Here is an 18,139-nt window from a genome sequence, read left to right as displayed (position 1 = left end):
AGTTCTTGCAAGGCTTTGCTCAGGATGGTTTTGTAAATGGAGGCTTATCCTAACCTTAACCTTGGCTGAGTCTGCTTTCCTCCCTGCTCATCTACTTCCTGTCCATCCTGTCTTTTATATAGAAGCAGTCAGGAATACTTTTCTCATAATTTCATCTTGAATTCAAGGTTAAAACAAATAGCTACATGAATATAGGAATTGGATGGATATGCTTTCCCTGACCAGTTCCAGGCAGAGGGGGGAGGTGGTACATTCCAGGGCAACCAGTTCTGCTCTGGACCATTCCCTCTTGTCAAAAAAGTTCCTGAGATAGCTAGGACTGCTTGGTCTGGGCAGTATGATCTTTCAATTAAATACCATGATGATGTTTATACACACACACACACACACACACACACACACATACTTTATATATTTACACATATTTATTTATTTGTTTATTGTACCAAGGAGATTGAACCAGGGGCTCTTAACCACTGAACCATATCCCCAGGCCTTTTTATTTTGAAACCGGGTCTCACTAAATTGCTTAGGGCCTCGCTAAGTTACTGAAGCTGGCTTTGAACTCACAATCCTCCTGCCTCAGCCTCCCGAGCTGCTGGGATTACAAGTATGTGCCACCACACCTGGCTTAGCTCTTTTTTTTAATATTTATTTTTTTAGTTGTAATTGGACACAATTCCTTTATTTTATTTATTTGTGTTTATGTGGTGCTGAGGATCAAATCCAGGGCCTCACACTGCTAGACAAGCGCTCTACCGCTGAGCCACAGCCCCAGCCCTGCTGGCTTAGCTCTTAATGATTGGAAATCCAGTGATAGTCTTTGGACACCAACATAAGATCCCCTTGGGTTCTTAGGAAAGGTGTGGCAGTGACAGGCTCTGCCCTAGAACAACTAGATTAAAATTTCTGGTGCTGGAAACCTAGGATTCTGTGTTTTTATAAACATGGTAAAGTTTTGCCCCTGTGCAAGATATGGAGGTCCTTATTCAGAATCCCTGAGGCTAGAGCTCAAATTTCCATGTCCCCTTCCTGCTCTAACCACCTATGGTTCTGGGCAGAACTCATTTTTTTCCAACTTGGTCAGCCACATTTCTGCTGCCTTACTGGTCACTCCACAGACAGATGCCATTCCACCAGGACTCAACAAGCATGAGACAATAGTTATAAATTCATAGGTCAGAGGATGCAGCAGTCTGGTATTTGCACATATGACTTCCTCCCATGTCAAAAAGAGAACACCAACTTACTCCACCCACCTGTCACGACTGTGTAGAAATACCTCCATATTTTATATGGGACTTTTCAGTCAGGCATGGTGGCTCATGCCTGGAATCCTAGTGACTCAGAAGGCCAAAGCAGGAGGATTGCAAATTTAAGACCAGCTTCAGTAACTTACTAAGACTGTTTCAAAATAAAAATTTAAAAAATCTGGGGATGTGTGTGGGGTTCAGTGGTAAAGCACCCTTGGGTTCAATCCCCAGTACCAGAAAAAAATAAAAATAAAAATAAATTAAAAAATGAATTTCTGTGAACATGGAAATGACTTTCAAGGACTGTAGACAAGTCACTGCCAACTAATTTTCCAGTATTTGTAAGGATGACTTGGATTTCAACTCCAAAGTACTTTGAGCACTTGATATAAGGAACTCTCCAGAACTCTAGAACAGTGATATAGAAAAGAATAACATGTGACTGGGGGTTTGTAATTCCGTGGTAGAGCACGTGCTCATCATGTTACAAAGTCCTGGGTTCAATCCCCAGCACACACACACACACAAAAGTGTTTCAAGAGCCTTATTATTGTGGTTGATAAGTGACTGGTTACTTATGTTTAAATATGGTTAAGATGATTAAAAGGCTATTAATGAAGCTCGGGCATAATTTGGATCTTTTGTAGATCAGCTGACTTCAATCACTTTCTTTTATGGATGGTCACCATGAAAACGTGGACCAAAGGAATCTGAATAACAGTGTGAGTTAGTTCTGAGGATAGAACCCAGGGCCTAATGCATATTAAGCAAGCACTCTACCATTGAGCCATATCCCTTTGTTTTTAGAATAATAGTATCTCTGTTGCTGCATCCCTAAGCTCTGTCTTTCTTTCTTTCTCTCTTTCCAGGTCCTAGATACTGGGGTCCCAAGCTGAAGATAGCAACAAAAAGAAGGCTACAGGGGTTGGTGATGTGGCTTAAGCGGTAGCGCACTCGCCTGGCATGCGTGCGGCCCGGGTTCGATCCTCAGCACCACATACAAACAAAGATGTTGTGCCCGCCGAGAACTAAAAAATAAATATTAAAAATTCTCTCTCTCTCTCTCTCACTCTGTATCTCACTCTTAAAAAAAAAAAAAGGCTACATAGAGCCTCCTGGCTGCCAGGGCTTAACCAAAAATCTGCAAACACACCAGCATTAACTCAGGAGGTTGCAAAATGCAAGGAGAGAAAAAGGTAGGAATACGGGAAGGCATATGCTAACATCTTAGAATTCTTTTGTTCATAACAGTAACAGTAATGGCTACCATTGATTGTTTACCTTTGTGCTATCCCTGGGGGAGAGTCCTTTAATGCAGTACCTTATTTAATTCTCATAATACTCTCCCTCTCTCCATTCACCAGACTAGAACTCTAAAAAGTCTCAATTTCCTTACTCTCTTTCACAATGCAGCAGGGCTCTAAAACTCAAATCAAAACTCAAAGAAGATGGGGGGTGCTGCTCAGTGGTACAGCCCTTGCCTAGCATGCATATGGCCCTATGGTAGATCCTCAACACCATAGAAAAAGAAAAAAGAGAGAGAGCTAGAGAGAGAGAAAGAAAGAAAGAAAAAATGACATTGAACCATACCATTTGAAGAGATTTGCACAAAATAGTGAGAAAAGCAATAATCAGAGAAATAAGGGTAATATTGATCTCTTAAGAAACGACCTATCCTGGGCTGGAGTATGGCTCAGTGGTAGCACACTTGCCTAGCATGCACAAGGGGCTGGGGTTCCATCCTAGCAGCCAAAATAAAATGAAATATAAAAGGAAACTCATGAAAGATAATTGTGTGTCCAAATAAGGAGAGGGAGAGAAACCTTGGTGAAGGGTGTTTAATGTCAGAGGGAAACTGTACATCTGAGCAGAGATGAAGACAGCGTGCCAGGCCATCCGGGCCTGACCTGCCCACATGTCCTGTTGTCCATGAGGCCTCCCTTGATGGATGACAGCAGCAGCAGTACAAGTTTTCTTTCCCTGTGAGGGAGGACTGTGCAAGGTTTGCTGGGTCCCGTGTTGCACCTGGGTTTCCGCAGCCCAGGCATAAAGACTCAGTTAATGTCTCTCCAGACATGGCAGGTCACATGACCCCCTTTCCTCCTGGGACAGAAATCATAGCAGGAGCTAGTGAACTGTGGAGGAAGAATGATTCTTGCTGGAAAGACAGGCCCCAAGGGCTCTCAAGAGGTGCAGATTCCTTTGTGGTCACTAAGGTCCAAGTGAGACCTCTCTTCCGTAGAGAGGAAGTCAGTCTTGCAAATGTGGATTCTTATGTGTGCATACTGATAGGAAAGTAAGAAAGCATTGGGCCCCTTACGGAACCAATTTATATTCTGGGCAAGACCCTGCAGCCATCAGGATTTATGCTGAGGTCCTGTCACCTTGCACAGGGCCTTTTGGCCTTGTGGCTGGGGTAATGGGGCACTTATATACCCAAGAGGCTCCAGACTTCCAGACAGGATCATCTCCTCCATCTAACCATTGCCTCTTTCCTCAAGGCCATGATGGATAGACAGTAAATATTTCCGTGAACCTACATCCTGAGAGTCCTCACCAGAAGGAGGGAAAGAAGCCAGTTCTCTCTCCCACTGGGAGCAGAGAACCAGCAAAGCCCACTCCTCAAAGATTGCTAGTGTCTCTTAAATAAGCTTTTCCTTTCCATTTTCTTCTTTTAATTATTTATCATCCATCCATTTATTTATACAAATATAAAATATATTTATATAGATTTATATAATATAGACTTTTGTGAGGCAGAGTGGAGGAGAGGGTCGGGAGAGCAGGACCCTCCCGGATTATTTACAGACATACTGGTCGACAATCTCCGTGCATTTTTTGCACTTGACAAAGCAGCACCAGTGGAACTTGCAGTGGCAGCGCTCCACCTGGACGCTCTTGAACTGGTCGTAGCCACGGCCACAGCACATGAGCTCACAGCCGTCCATGCCCTCCGAGGTCTTGTTGCAGAGGCGGCCCTGGGTGCCCAAGGAGCCGGTGGTCTCATTGCGCAGGCAGTAGTCAGGGCTGGGGTCTACGTAGACAAGGTCCTCTGGGGTGGGCTGGTTGAAGCGGCTGTTGACCAGCTCCAGCTTGCCCTTGCGGGTGATGCGCATGGCAGCCGCGCTGTCGTACTTCTCCTTCAGCTGGTCCCCCACCTTGCGGAACTCAGCCAGCTGGAGCCAGCAGGTCTTGAGGCTGCAGGACCCTGAGACGCCGTGGCATTTGCACGCTACATCTGCCATCTTATACACAGCCTGAGCGGAGAAGAAGAAAGAGAAAATAAGAAGAATCCCCGACGGAGGAGGTTAAGAGGGTGGTGAGGACCAGGCGCCAAGGTGCATGCCTGTAATCCCAGGGAGGTTGAAACAGGGGAGTCGCAAATTTGAGGCCATCTGAAGCAACTTAGCAAGACCCTGTCTCAAAATTAAAAAGGGGCTAGGAGGGCTGGGGCGGTAGCTCGGGGGCAGAGTGTTTGCCATGCACATGCGAGGCCCTGGGTTCGAACCTTAGTACCACATAAAAATAAATAAATAAACTACAAAAAATTTTATAAAGCGCGCGCGGGGGGGGGGGGGGGGGTGGTGGTGGTGGGGGTGGGGCTGAGGATATAGTGGAGTGCTTGCCTAGCACGTACAAGGCCCTGGGTTCAATCCCCAGCACTACCACCACCAAAAAACAAACAAACAAACAAATAAATACATAAAATTTTAAAAGGGCTGGGGATGTGGCTCAGTGGTAAAGTGCTCCTGGGTTAGAACCCCAATACCATAAATCAATAAAAAAGGTGGGGAGGGTATCTATGGGCCAAGTACACAGAAGGGCAAATAGGGAAAGGCAGATAATTTTCAAAAATCTTTCCAGGATCCTCAGTTGCTCAGATTGAAAGAAAAGAAAAGAGAAAAAAAAAAAAAAAGAAGAGAAAGAAAAAAAAAACAAAGAAAGCATTACACAGAACACTAGAGAGGCAACACAAGACATTTCTATTTGCTTACAAGAATAACATTTGGGGGCTGGGGTTGTGGTTCAGTGGTAAAGCGCTTGCCTCGAATGTGTGAGGCACTGGGTTCGATTCTCAGCACCATATATAAATAAAAAATCAAGGTCCATCAATAACTAAAATGAATAAATAAATAAAATTAAAAAAAAAGAACAGCATTTGGTGCACACCTGTAATCCCAGCAGCTTGGGAGACTGAGACAGGAGGATCCCAAGTTCAAAGCCAGACTCACAAAGGCGAGGCACTAAGCAACTCAGTGAGACCCTGTCTCTAAATAAAATACAAAATAGGGCTGAGGATGTGGCTCAGTGGTTCAGTGCCCCTGAGTTCAATCCCCAGTACATCGCCCCCCCAAAAAGAATAGCACTTGGGACACTTTCACTGTTTATCAATTTCATATTCTATGAAATGCATTAGACTAAATTTGTCATTTTTATAATCAGAAAAACCCACCCTCCCTCCTTCCTTCCTTCCTTCCTTCTCCTTCCTTCCTTCCTTTCTTTCCTGTTTAGCAAACCTAGGACCCTTGTGCATGCTAGTCAGGCACTCTACCACTGACCTACATTCCCAAAAGAACTCCATCTTTTTTTCTTTCTCGCTTTTAATGCTGGGGATTGGGATTGAACCTGAGGCCTCATGCATGCTATGCACTTTTTTTTTTTTTTTTTTGAGATGGAGTCTTGTGGTGTTGCCCAGGCTGATCTTGAACTCCTGGGCTCAAGCAGTCCTCCCACCTCAACCTCCCAAGTGCTGGGACTACAGGTATACACCATCATGCCCAGTTCAAAATTTCAGTCTTGGTCAAAGTCTCAATCAAATAAATAAAAAACCCTAAAATATGCCCAGCTTTTCCACAATCTGGAGCACAAGTCAGAAGAAAACCAAGAAAGAATTAAATGGTCTCTTTTCCTGTGTTGGTATTTGGTCACTAACTCCATAGTCATCAGGAGCCTCCCATGAACCATCACATCTGTAAGCAAAGCCACAGTCTTCCACCAAAGCATCTCCTAGACACTCCCCAGAAGATCCTGTAAGTGTGGAGGAAGGTGCAGACCATGTGCAATAGGAGAGCAAGCTGGTGGGCCTACCTACGGAGTAATTAATTTGAAAAAAAATCTACTCCAGAAGTCACTGAACTTCAACAACGTGGTGTGGATTTGAACTTGGGTTATCCCAAATCAAAATTTAAAAGCAAGAGTAGACCAGAAAGCTGCTTACAAAGTGCTTTTCAATGAAAGCATACTGATGCATTGTGTCAAATAACCCTGGCAGCAGGCCCAGAGTGCAGATGGCAGGATAAAAAATGCATGTCTGCTTCAGAACATTTTCTTATGCCACAGCTATTGTCACCAACTGAGTCAGGACTCGTTTTTCAAGGGTTTCTCTTAGCTTTCTTTTCAAGAGTCCCCAGATTGTGTCTTTATTCAGAGCTAAGCAGAGACCACTGCAGGTGCAAGAAATTGCATAACCATCATCAGCTCATAGGACTATTGTCAAAACTCTTCCTGATTTTTTTTTTCCTGGTAGGGAATTATTCCCATTATTTTATGGTGGAGAAACTGAAGCTCTGGGGAATCTCAGTAATCTGTCTGGGGCCACCCAGAAGGGAGCCAGAATGGTGATGACTTCTGCTCTCCAATTTTGGGATTTAAAGGCGGCTTAGGGTAGGGAAGGGAAGAAACCCCACCCCAAGGTTAAAGGCAGCAGCTCTAGGCCCAGGGCACAAAGGAACTGACACCCATCCCAACAGGCACTTCAAAGAAAGGGACTTCAATTATCCTCTGGCCCAAATCCCCTGGGTCTGAGCTGCAGTCTGACATTCCTCTGGAAATGGTCCCTGGTTTAGAGGGGGATGGCAGGCGCCTGGAACTGCAGAAAGAAGGAAGTATTAAGGGTCTAAAACTGTGTACTTTGCCACTAAGCAACTAGGGGAAGAGGATAAGCATCTCGAACGGGGAATAAACTCTCAGGAGACCTGGGGAAGGAGAGTCAAAGCCAGACTTTGAGGAGTAAGGACAGGAATTTCAGCAAAACAAATTGGAGAGGAGGAATGTCACTGCCTTCCACTATTTGAGCATTCATTCCAACCTTCCTTACTCCAAAGACATTGTTGAGACTGCAATATTTGTATTTTTTCATATTTTACTATTAATCTAATTAATTAATTTAGCATTAATAAATTAATTAATATGCCCCTTTTGTAGGAGAAGGAGGAGGGAGGGGAAAAATCTCAGTTTTCGGCCTTTCCTGCTTGCTGACAAAAAAATAACAAAATGTGGGGCTGCGGGTATAGCTCGCTGGTAGAGTGCTTGCCTGGCATGCAAGAGGCTCTGGGTTCAAGTCCCGGGACTGTGATCATAATAATAGTAGTAGCAGTACAAAATGCTTTTCAAAATGTTTTGGTCTTACTTCTTGCCCTCTGGCAATGCCCTGAGTTCCTTTCCCACATCTACCTAACAGTGTGACAAGCTTGGAATATGATAGGAATGTCACGAGGATTAGGCACAAAGCTTTTTATCTGAAAAATGCTTAGAAACCCTTGATGGCCAAGCAATACCAACCCACTAGTCTTGCCATCAGTGTCTAAGAGGGAGCTACCAAGGGCTCTTAAAGGCCAAGAGAAATTTCTGGCAGAGTATACCCAGGATTTATTTTAATGGTCAAGATGTCAGATCACAGATCTTTTTTTTTTCAATCCCTGCCTCCACTTAGTCCCTCCTGAAGAACTTTCTGTGTAGGTGTGAGGAAGTGGGAGGTGAATCCCTTTGGCCTCAGATAGTGATTGATGGCAGAGGCCTGTTTCATGGAAAAGGGATAAAAAATAGAGAGGGACAAGAATTCCCAACCTAGAGCAGACAGAGGCAAAGGGAGAGATAAAGGGCTAGGGAAGAGGTGTGGAGACTGGAGGAAGGAGCCGCCCCCACCCCCCCACCCCCCCAAGCCTGGGAGACAGACAGAGGAAGCTAGAGAAGGTGTGTGAGCGAGAAACAGGGCAGATGGAAGGGAAGGAGTGCCCAGATAAGGCCCAGTGCAAACAAACAAACAATTTAGGGCAATAAAGTGAGGAGCCAGCAGAAGAGGGGTCAAGACTGTGACTGAAAGGGGAAAAGCAGATGTCTCCCCCTACCCCTCCAGGGCCACAGGTTAGGATACATGCCTGGTCACCTCAGCATCTGCCACAGTGCCACACGGGGAGCTCAGAGCAGAGACTGCAAGCGGCCTCCTCCATGAATTTGACCTCTTACTAGAGGGGGGAATGTGGGAACTTCTTGTAAAGAAATATAGATGGCAATCCCTGTCCTCGAATAAGGTAAAAATAGAGTGAGAGATAAGATACCAAGAAAAGTATAAAAACAATCCACTGAGGTTCAAATGTGAGACTAAGGGAAATGCAAAAGATGTTAAGGACTAGGTGGTATTTGAGCTAGGATTTTTGGTGCGGGTAATCAAGGACTGAACTCAGGGGCACTCGACCACTCAGCCTATTTTGTATTTTCTTTTGAAACAGGGTCTCACTGAGTTGCTTAGCACCTCAGTTTTGCTGAGGCTGGCTTTGAACTTGTGATCCTCCTCCTGTGATTACAGGCGTGCACCACCCCACTCAGCTGAGCTAGGATCTTTTTATTTTGTTGTTTTGTTTTTGAAGCAGGGTCTTGCTGTGTTGCTCAGGCTAGTCTCATACTCCTGTACTGTAGTGAATCTCCTGCCTCAGCCTCCTGAGTAGCTGGGACTACCTCACTTAGCTAGGATCTTGAGAATGGGTAGAAGGTAGGCATTCAGGAGATACACCTATCTCACTGATCACTCTCTGCTCCCTGAGTTAGACACCCAGGTGGACTGCCAAACAGAGGAGGCCTGGGGAGACTGGCAGCTCAAAAGATACCCAGAGTGGAAGTCAACTAGCACAGTTCCAGTCTCTCTGCTCTAGCTTACTCCATAATAACCACAGACTAAAGCTAGGACCAGAACTCCAAATGTCACAGACCAACCTCCCCTCCCCACATACCATTTCTTTTTTGGTACCAGGGATTGAACTCAGGAGCACTCGACCACTGAACCATATCCCAAGCCCTATTTTGTATTTTATTTAGAAACATGGTCTCACTGAGTTGCTTAGCGCCTCACTTTTGCTGAGGCTGGCTTTGAACTCTATCCTCCTGCCTCAGCCTCCTGAGCAGCTGGGATTACAGGTGTGTGCCACCACACTCAGCTCCACATACCCATTTCTGACTTAAAAAAACCAACAACAACTAGCCTTTGGATGGGACATATAAGGAAGACATGGATAAATAACCAAGTCTAATTTCTACTTGATGTCACACAGTGGATGATGCTAGGTCTACATAGGTACTGAGTCCTGACAAGCCAACATTACAAGATCCCGACTCATAGAAAAGACATGTCCAATTCCATTTATTTGATATGTACTCCTATAAAACATCAGTTGATGTTTTGAACTTTTGATATATGAAGATGATTTTTGATATATAAGACATCTTAAGAAACATATCTATATCCTGTTATTGAATCACCAGTGAACCAACCTTAAACTTCTGACCTTATTTCTTCTCAAGAAATTGCTGTTCTTATTTTTTAGCTTGTGTTGGGTTTTGCTGTGGCGTCTCACTGGGGACTCACAGTCAGCTGGCTGGACACATCCCAGTGAAGACGTGTGTGCTGCTTCCTGAGAGGCACTTTGCCAGTGTTCAGACCTTTGCACTTTCTAGGGGGAATCCTAGAGGCCCAGTCACATTGCCCTCCAGTGCCTGTCAACATCCACCACACTGAACAAGCTAAAGGCAGAGCTTCCTGCCTGCAGGCTTCCTGTGGCAGAGGCAGACCAAGGCGGAGCCAGACATATGCTTGGAGAAGGATGCTCATGAATAAGTTGCAGGCAGAAAAGGGGCATGCTCTCGGCACTCCACAAAGGGAAACTGCCCGAGAATGTTCTGCACAAACGAGAAGCCAAGCTCCCCTAATTTCAGCTTCTACTGATATTGAAGCTTAGAAAGTGGCTGTTTTCAGTTGAAATTGATGAGACAGGGTGCTGCAGCCTTAAAAAGACGGCTGTCTTTTCTTATTTCCACTCTTGTTAAAAAAAAAAAAAAAAAAAAAACCTCTTAGCAGAGACCTGACACACCTGTACTGCTCTGGAGGCTGAGGCAGGAGGACCACAAATTTAGGGCAGCCTCAGCAATTTCAGGAGACTCTGTCTCAAGATAAAAAAAAATAAAATAAAATACAGGAGCTGGGGTGGTGGCTCAGTGGAAGAGCACTTGTCTAGCATGTGTGAAGCACTGGGTTCAATTCTCAGCACTGCATACAAATAAATAAAATAAAGGTCCATTGACAACTAAAAAATATTTTTAAAAAATAAGATTAAAAAAAGATAAAAAACTTCCAGCAGAAAAGTATGCTTGTTTGAATGTGCTTTTCAACTGGTGTTCTGGATATGTGTAGCAGCAGCTCTTAAAAGACAGCTCTGGGACTTACCTGAGCCTTTAACAAATCATAAATCCTAGGCCAGGTCTAATGGCCTAAACTGCTAATTGTCTTCTCTGTTTAATTGCAAAGGAGGACAGTTCAGGTCAAAGACTCTGCTCCATTAGTCTAGAATCCTGTTCCAAATATTACACCTAAGTTCTACAGGGACAGAAGTCCTATGAGGTGTCAAGTAAGGTTTCAAAAATGAGATTTGGGACCAAGGCATGAGATTCAGCACATACTCAGGAGGCTGAGGCAGGAGGATCATTTGAGCCCAGGAATTTGAAGACCAGCCTGAGCAACATAGCAAGACCCTGCCTCAAAAAACAAGCAAAACAATAACAACAAAAAGTGACAACTGAATGTGGCCAATGGGAAGCGGAGCCTTGGGAGAGGGATTTGTTCAATAATGGTACCTAGGTCAGCCACGGTAAGATCCTCCTCGGTTGGACGAAGGTACACTTCCTTCATGGCCAGGCCACAGCTCCTGGCTCAGCCCAGGATGGGCCAACTGGCCTGCGGTGTGTGGGGAGGGGAGGGTGGAGGTCCTTCTTACCCTTCGACCTGCCTCGTTGTTCTGCAAGTTCATGAGCACTCGGCCCTGCTCTTCTGATCCCTTGGCAAAGTTCTTCTCCCGTTCCCGGGCATCCACAAACTCCTTAGCAAAGCGGTAGCCATACTCCACATTGTCCCCGCAGCCACCCCACAGCCAGTCCCGGGGGAGGTCCTTGGGCCGTGCTGTCCGGCTGCAGCCACAGGTAGAAAGCTCACCCTCGCGGCAAGCACGGCTGATGGCGTTCACCACCCCGGCGGCGCTCACAGCGTAGGTGAAGGCGGTCTCCCGGCTACCTGCAAGAGGAGACAATATGGTGTCAAGAAGGCCTTTCCTTTTCTCCACTTCCTCTTTAAAAAAAGATTGTAGTTGTAGATGGACAGCATACCTTTATTTTTTTTATGCGTTTATTTTCAAGCCTCTGCTGTGTCCCTCCCAGGGGTAGGAAACACTGTCTGGAGGGGCACTTTCTCTTCCCACAGCTCTATTTGCCTCTTTTTTACCCCTGCCTCTTGCCCTTAGCTCAACCCTATGAAGCCACACAGAGTCAGAGGAATCCCCCCAGGCCTGGCCTCCACTCCTATTCATTACAGAGAAGTCTATAGGACTCGAAGATTCCCAGGAGAAGACCTCAGTTGAGGGAGGATGGCAGCCAGAAATTTATGGACCACATGAGACCAGCAGAATGAGACGGAGAAAGAAATCATGGGATCAATAGTAGAAGACTGCATCCTAGCAAAAATGTCTCCCTCACAGATGCAATTCCTCACCACTCTGTGAGCTACACATCTGTCTTTTTTATTGCTGCCGTTATCTAGCAAGGTAGTGGAAGAGACCAGGAATGGAAAGTGAACTAGAATCTCACCGTCCAAGCTGTTTCCCTCTCTTTTCTACAGGATCCACACGGCCTCCTAACTCAAGAGCAGTAGGAAACCACACCAATGGCATCTACGATTTCAGACACTGAGAATGGTCCCTCTAAATATCCAGACCACTTCCAACAGAAAATCCCAACTATATTCCTTTTGATCTCTGTAGCACATCGCTTACCCCCCATGATTTATGTTCTACTTCAATGAAAATGTTTATTAAAAAACAATGCTCAGCCTCCAACGTGCATATCAAAGATAAAAATGAGACTTCACATCCACCAGGGTGACCATCATCAAAGATACAGCTGATAACAAGCTGGTTAAGGGTAAGGAACCCTCCCATGCTGTTGATGGGAATGTTAAATAGTGCAGCTGGTTTGGGAAACAGTCTGGCAGTTCCTCAAAAGGCGAAACAGAGTTGCCATATGACCTAGCAGTTCCACTCCTAAGAATGTACCCGAAGGACATGAAAACATGTCCACAGGAAAACTCACACATGAATGCTCATTGTGGCATCATTCATAATAGCCAAAAAGTAGAAACAACCCAAATATCCATCTGTGGATGAATGGATAAACAAAATAGGGTATTGTCCATACAATGGAATATGGAATATTATTCATCCATAAAAGGAATAAAGTCCTGACACATGCTACAACATGGATGAACCTTTAAATCATTATGCTACATGAAAGAAGCCAGGCCACATAGTATATAATCCAGACTAGGCAAATCCATAGAGACAGATTAGTGGTTGCCTTGGGCTGGGGGATAAGGGGATGGTGAGTGACAGTTAAAGGGTGTGCACTTTTTCCATGGGGTGATAAAAATGCTCTAGAATTATTGGTGATGGTTGCAAGCCTTGTGAATATACTAAATGCCATTTAATTGTATACTTTAAACAATGCATTATAAAAACAAAACAACAATAACAATAAACAGTAAACTGTAAGGGATGTGAATTATTTCTCCATAAAGCTGTTTTAAGAAATAATCAATAATACCTATGCAGACACAGATGTGGAGGTGGGGAGTGGTTCTTAGCAATAAACAGGTCCAATCCTGGTCTCAGCACTGGGCAAAACTTTCTATTCTCTCTTTCTTCCTCTCCTACATCTCCAAGGTGAGAAATAGACGTCCCACGGTCCCGTCTTGGCAGATGCAGACAGCAGCAGTCTCCATCAATTAAAAGGTCTGCAGTGATCCCCCACTTGGCCCTACATCTTCATTACCTCAGCACCACAATGACGTGTACCCCCAGACCACACTGGGTGAGTCAATTTTTCTCAATTAACCAGGAGCCAGCTTCTGGTCAGTAGTGGACTAGGAATGCCCCAAGAAAAACCCAAATGATGGCAGGAAGTTCTGCTCATGATTCAGCCATCAGGACGGATGTTTGAACCAGTGCTGAATTACAGAGTGGAGGGATCTGGTCTAGGGAGGTAGGACTGTGACATTGAGGACCGTGATGGTAAGATGGCTAAAGAGCCTCTTGGTGACGCAGGTTGGGTCCCACTTTGAGGGATTCATCTCTGAGAAATCTTTCTAGAATGTAGCCTCAACTCCCTGATGTGGTGTCCTGGGAAGGAGTCTTTGAAGCTACAGCCCATCCACTGGCAGCATTCCTTGTTCAGAATTCCTCAGGGAAGCCAGAGGGGCTTTCAAAGCAAACCATTGCATCTTTTTTGTTTGTTTGTTTGTTTCTGGTACCAGGAATTAAACCCAGGGGCACTTTACCACGGAGCTGTACCCCCAGCCCTTTTTTTTTTGAGACAAGGTCTCCCTAAGTTGCTTAAAGCCTCACTATGTTGCTAAGGCTGGCCTTGAACTTGGTGTTCCTTTGGCTTCAGCCTTCTGACTCCCTGGGATTACAGGCATGTGCCACCACACCCAGCCTGCATCTTTTTAAAATGACTTGATCACCAGAATGTTCTTCGTATTAAAAAACCAAAGTCTGCCTCCTGACAACTTCTGCCTGCTGAAGTGACACTGTCTAATCCTTTTTCCATTTGTCAGTTCTTCAGTGTTTGAAAACAAATAATATGCCTTTTATGCTTTCTTTTTCCAAGCTACATATGTCTGATTTCTTCCACCATCCTTTAGCTAAATGCTTTCAGAGTTGAATCAGCCTTCTCAGAATTGCCTTTTAAAATAAAATGTATTTGCAGGTGAGTGTTACATATCACCAGATACTATGTACTCTGATAGTTCCAGTCCTCAGGATGGTTTGGGATCAGAACATGCCCTTGGGTGCATTAGCTGTCACTTCTGTTGGTCTAGGAGAGGCAACATCATTAGACACTGGCTGTGCGTAGCTCTGCCTGCATGGTGCTCTGTTTAGGTTTCTGGAAGCAAAGCACTAGAGCTACCTTCAGAAGAAGAACTTGAGGCTTTAGAATGGATGAACAATGTGGGGGGCTTATCTATATGTGAAACAACTCAGAGTTACAACTCAAACCACTTCAAAGATACAAGGCTAATAAACCATCAGCCATAGAGCTACTGGTTAGGCCCTGAAACTTCTCTCCTTCCAGGCAGACAGCAGAACAGCATCACATGTGTCCTTTCACTACCACAGCAGCCCAACTAACTGCCAGGAAGGTGCCTCGGGGCTCCTCAGGGGCCAGGTGAAGTGCCATGGCTCCTCCAAGCAACTGCTGCCCTCTGGTGATAGACTTCTGCAGCAGCTTCAAAGAAGGAAGAAACCTCTTGGAAGTCCTAGGCCAGATAGTGAGATTTCTCAACAGGAGCTACTCTGTCTAGGGCCAGTGGGAGAAAGGGAGGACAGCTTCTCAGGAAGTATGAGCCTTCAGGAAAGCTACAAAAAGGATGGGGAAAAGCATCCAGTTTGTTACAGAAGAGGGTACAGTGGGATGTGCTTTCTTCCATGGGGCTGCCTTCCCTGGGTCATTCCCCCACGCAATCTGAACCCAGAAGAGTGCTGCGGTACTTTAATTCCTAGAAAAAAATGACACCTTCTAGACTTTACCTGAATGAAATAGCACATAAAAGGATCCAGCCAGTGGCAGGCACACATTAGGGCCTCAATAATGGTCTGATTCCTTGAAGTGCCTCTGTGGACACAGGGATCATGCTAGTGTCCTCACCCCAAAGGCAGGATAGGGAATGCTGCTGAGACTTTCACCAGGAAGAAGGGACGAATACCAAGGGAATTCTAGAAGAATCCACAAATTGTGAGTGAATCCCACTTAACCCCCAAGTCCACTCTTTCAGAAAAGTTGTCCCCTAAGGCGGTCTCAGGAACACAGGAGCATTCCTTTCTATGTACCTTGATCCCCAAAAAGAGAATGAGCAGTTAAGTTCAAAGTATACTTTCCCCCATTTTTACTTCTCAACATGGGATAGGGGAAAGAAGTCTGGAATAAGTGGGAGGGGAGCGGGCCTCCCAAGCATCCCTGGTAATACAGGATTTTAAATCACTGGCTCCCCAACCCCCCTGCCAATGGGAAAGCCCAGCAACAGGTAACTCCAGAATGTGACCTTCTGATGGGAAGCTGTCCCGGGAGAATGTGAGACAGGACAGAATACAGTGCTCCAACACCTTCCTTTTATGGCCCTGGGGATAAGACCTAGTAGAATGGGGCCGGATTTCTCGATTTCTTGCCAGGGAGGGGAGGATTGCATTTCAAAAGGACCTAAAACAATTAGACCTCAGATCACACCTCTATCTAAGCAATAGGGCAGCCAAAGAATCCTAGACCAGCAGTGGGAGAGAGAAAGGGACAGGAATCCAGGAAGACATGGCCCTCTCATCTTTCTTCTTTAGTCTGTCCCCTCCCCCCCACTTCTCTCTCTCTCTCTCTCTCACACACACACACACACACACACACACACACACACACCTTTTCAAATGAAAAAAGCTGGGCTGGGGATGTGGCTCAAGCGGTAGCGCGCGCCTGGCATGCGTGCAGCCCGGGTTCGATCCTCAGCACCACATACCAACAAAGATGTTGTGTCCGCCAAGAACTAAAAAATAAATATTAAAAATTCTCTCTCTCTCTCTCTCTCCTCTCTCACTCTCTAAAAAAAAAAAAAAAAAAAAAAAAAACCACAAATGAAAAAAGCTAAAACTGGATCTGGGCTGGGTTAATGACAGCTATCACCAATTTGGTCCAAAGTTTCTATCTCTTGAGGGTCCAAGTGGAAGAGGCAAACATCTTACAGCTATTCAGGACAACAATTTTGGGTTCTCTACCCAAGACTCTAAAAAGACTAAAAGGGAGGCCCTTGTTGTCTTTGAGACAAAAGCGGCAGTGATGGGCGGGTCTCCTAAGCCACTCTAACTCAACTCAGATGTTCCACCCAGGGTGAGTCACATAGAGCCTGCCAGGGTGAAGCTGGAAAGCAGAGGCTGCAGGGACATGGAGAATTATCCAGAATGCTGCTTCTTTATGTACCTGCCTCTTTCTCTTTTTGCATGCTGCTGCCAAGCCTAGAAAGAACCCAAGGAGGTCCCCATCTGGGCTCTTGATGTGCCAGTCCTGGAACAGCTTAAATGAACCCAGCCAATGTGAACACAGTTCCTGTGGCCAAGTCATATTTTAGTGGCCTCTTACCTATCTGCATGACTCTGCCAAAGACAGATGTGTTGTCCACAGTGCTGCAATTCCATCGCCTCTGCCGGAATTGGTACTGGCACTCCTTAATACCCGTCTTGGCTCCCTCCCCGATGTAGGCCATGTGTTCCTGGTACAACTGGCACAGCTTTCTCTGGCCAGGGGAGAGCCCGGGAAGCTGACTGCACACAGGCTGTGCACCGATGATAAACATCTCTGGTCTCTGCACCGGGTTCATAGCTAACGACCTACAACAGCAATCCAGAAAGCAGGGCGGGGAGGACAAGAAGTGAGTGTGTGCCTGTGAGCAGCATAAAGTCATTCAGCTAACACAATTATGGGATATTTTCTGGTACCAGGCCCTGAAGGACCTAGGACTTAGAAGGGGGAATTAGTAAAACAGAGTTCAAGTCTTAAAAGGACACAAGGGAAAGCTAGGCGTGAATGCAAATGATACGTGAGATGTCAAATGCCTAAGACAGACAAGATTCTGGATCTGCTATGATCATATAGGGAAAGCTCTTCCCCCAGGGAGAATCCTGTATAAGGAGATGGCCAGAATTTGTACTGGTCTTAAAGGATGGGGAAAAGACAGAGAAGGAGGTGGGGTGGGCAGGGCAGCTGTTATTCAAGGCAGAGGGCAAAAAGAGCCAAATGTTGACACATGCCTGTTGAAGGAGTAGGAATGATCGGTTCAGTTTAGCCCTAGTGCAGGGTACATGATGGAAATCAATTCCCTTCAATGGAATCCCTATGCCTTTAAAATAGAAGTCCAAGTACACACATCACAATGTATTCTAAACATTTTCACTTCCATATCTCACTCCACACATGCCCTAACCCACTATTGATCAGTTCAGGGATCTCCCTTTTTCTCATCATCCATTAGACATAATAAAGCATTAAATTAGATGAGAAAGCTACAGACTTGCCATCTGAATAAAATGTAAGTGGGTCACAGATGATGCAAAATAAATAGTGATCGTCTGCCATTTCCATGTTACTTGGCAATGACAGTGGTCTTAAAAACTCAGAAGGACACACATGGTCTTGCAAATCCCTCATCTAGTCTTTAGACTGATAAAAACAGGAATTTTACTCTTTCTGCTGCTGCTGGCAAAAAACCAAAAACAAACAAACAAAAAAAACCCCAGATATCAACATACCCATTTTTTTAAAAGTATTTTTTTTTTGTAGTTGTAGATGGACAGAATGCCTTTATTTTATTTATTTTTATGTGGTGCTAACAATCGAACCCAGTACCTTACACATGCCAGGCAAGCGCTCTATCACTGAGCTACAGCCCCAGCCCAACATATATATTTTTGAGACAGGGTCTTTCTGTGTTGTTCAGGCTGGCCTTGCACTCCTAGACTCAAGTGACCATCCTGTTTCAGCCT

General features: G+C 45.2%; 1 protein-coding gene and 1 long non-coding RNA gene across 3 annotated transcripts in view; one reads left to right on the top strand and one right to left on the bottom strand.

The window, feature by feature from the left end:
- Positions 1 to 2,295, top strand: part of LOC308658987 — a 60,296-nt gene extending 58,001 nt beyond the window's left edge. For both annotated transcript variants that reach the window (XR_014024267.1, XR_014024268.1), the window contains one exon: positions 2,123 to 2,295. This is a non-coding gene — a long non-coding RNA (uncharacterized lncRNA). The remainder of the gene's footprint in view (positions 1 to 2,122) is intronic.
- Positions 2,296 to 3,084: 789 nt separating this feature from the next.
- Positions 3,085 to 18,139, bottom strand: part of WNT5B (Wnt family member 5B) — a 116,826-nt gene continuing 101,771 nt past the window's right edge. Inside the window, exons 3-5 of the mRNA XM_081310882.1 lie at positions 16,740 to 16,987; positions 11,294 to 11,586; positions 3,085 to 4,510 (exon numbers count right to left, since the gene is read on the bottom strand). Of these exons, the coding sequence (XP_081167008.1) occupies positions 4,052 to 4,510; positions 11,294 to 11,586; positions 16,740 to 16,987 (1,000 nt within the window). The 3' untranslated portion in view covers positions 3,085 to 4,051. The remainder of the gene's footprint in view (positions 4,511 to 11,293; positions 11,587 to 16,739; positions 16,988 to 18,139) is intronic.

This window comes from Spermophilus citellus, assembly GCF_964194105.1.
Source record: "Spermophilus citellus genome assembly, chromosome: 10".
Lineage (NCBI taxonomy): Eukaryota > Metazoa > Chordata > Mammalia > Rodentia > Sciuridae > Spermophilus > Spermophilus citellus.
Note: the sequence above shows the minus strand (reverse complement) of the source record. Positions and strands in the feature narration are given on the sequence as shown.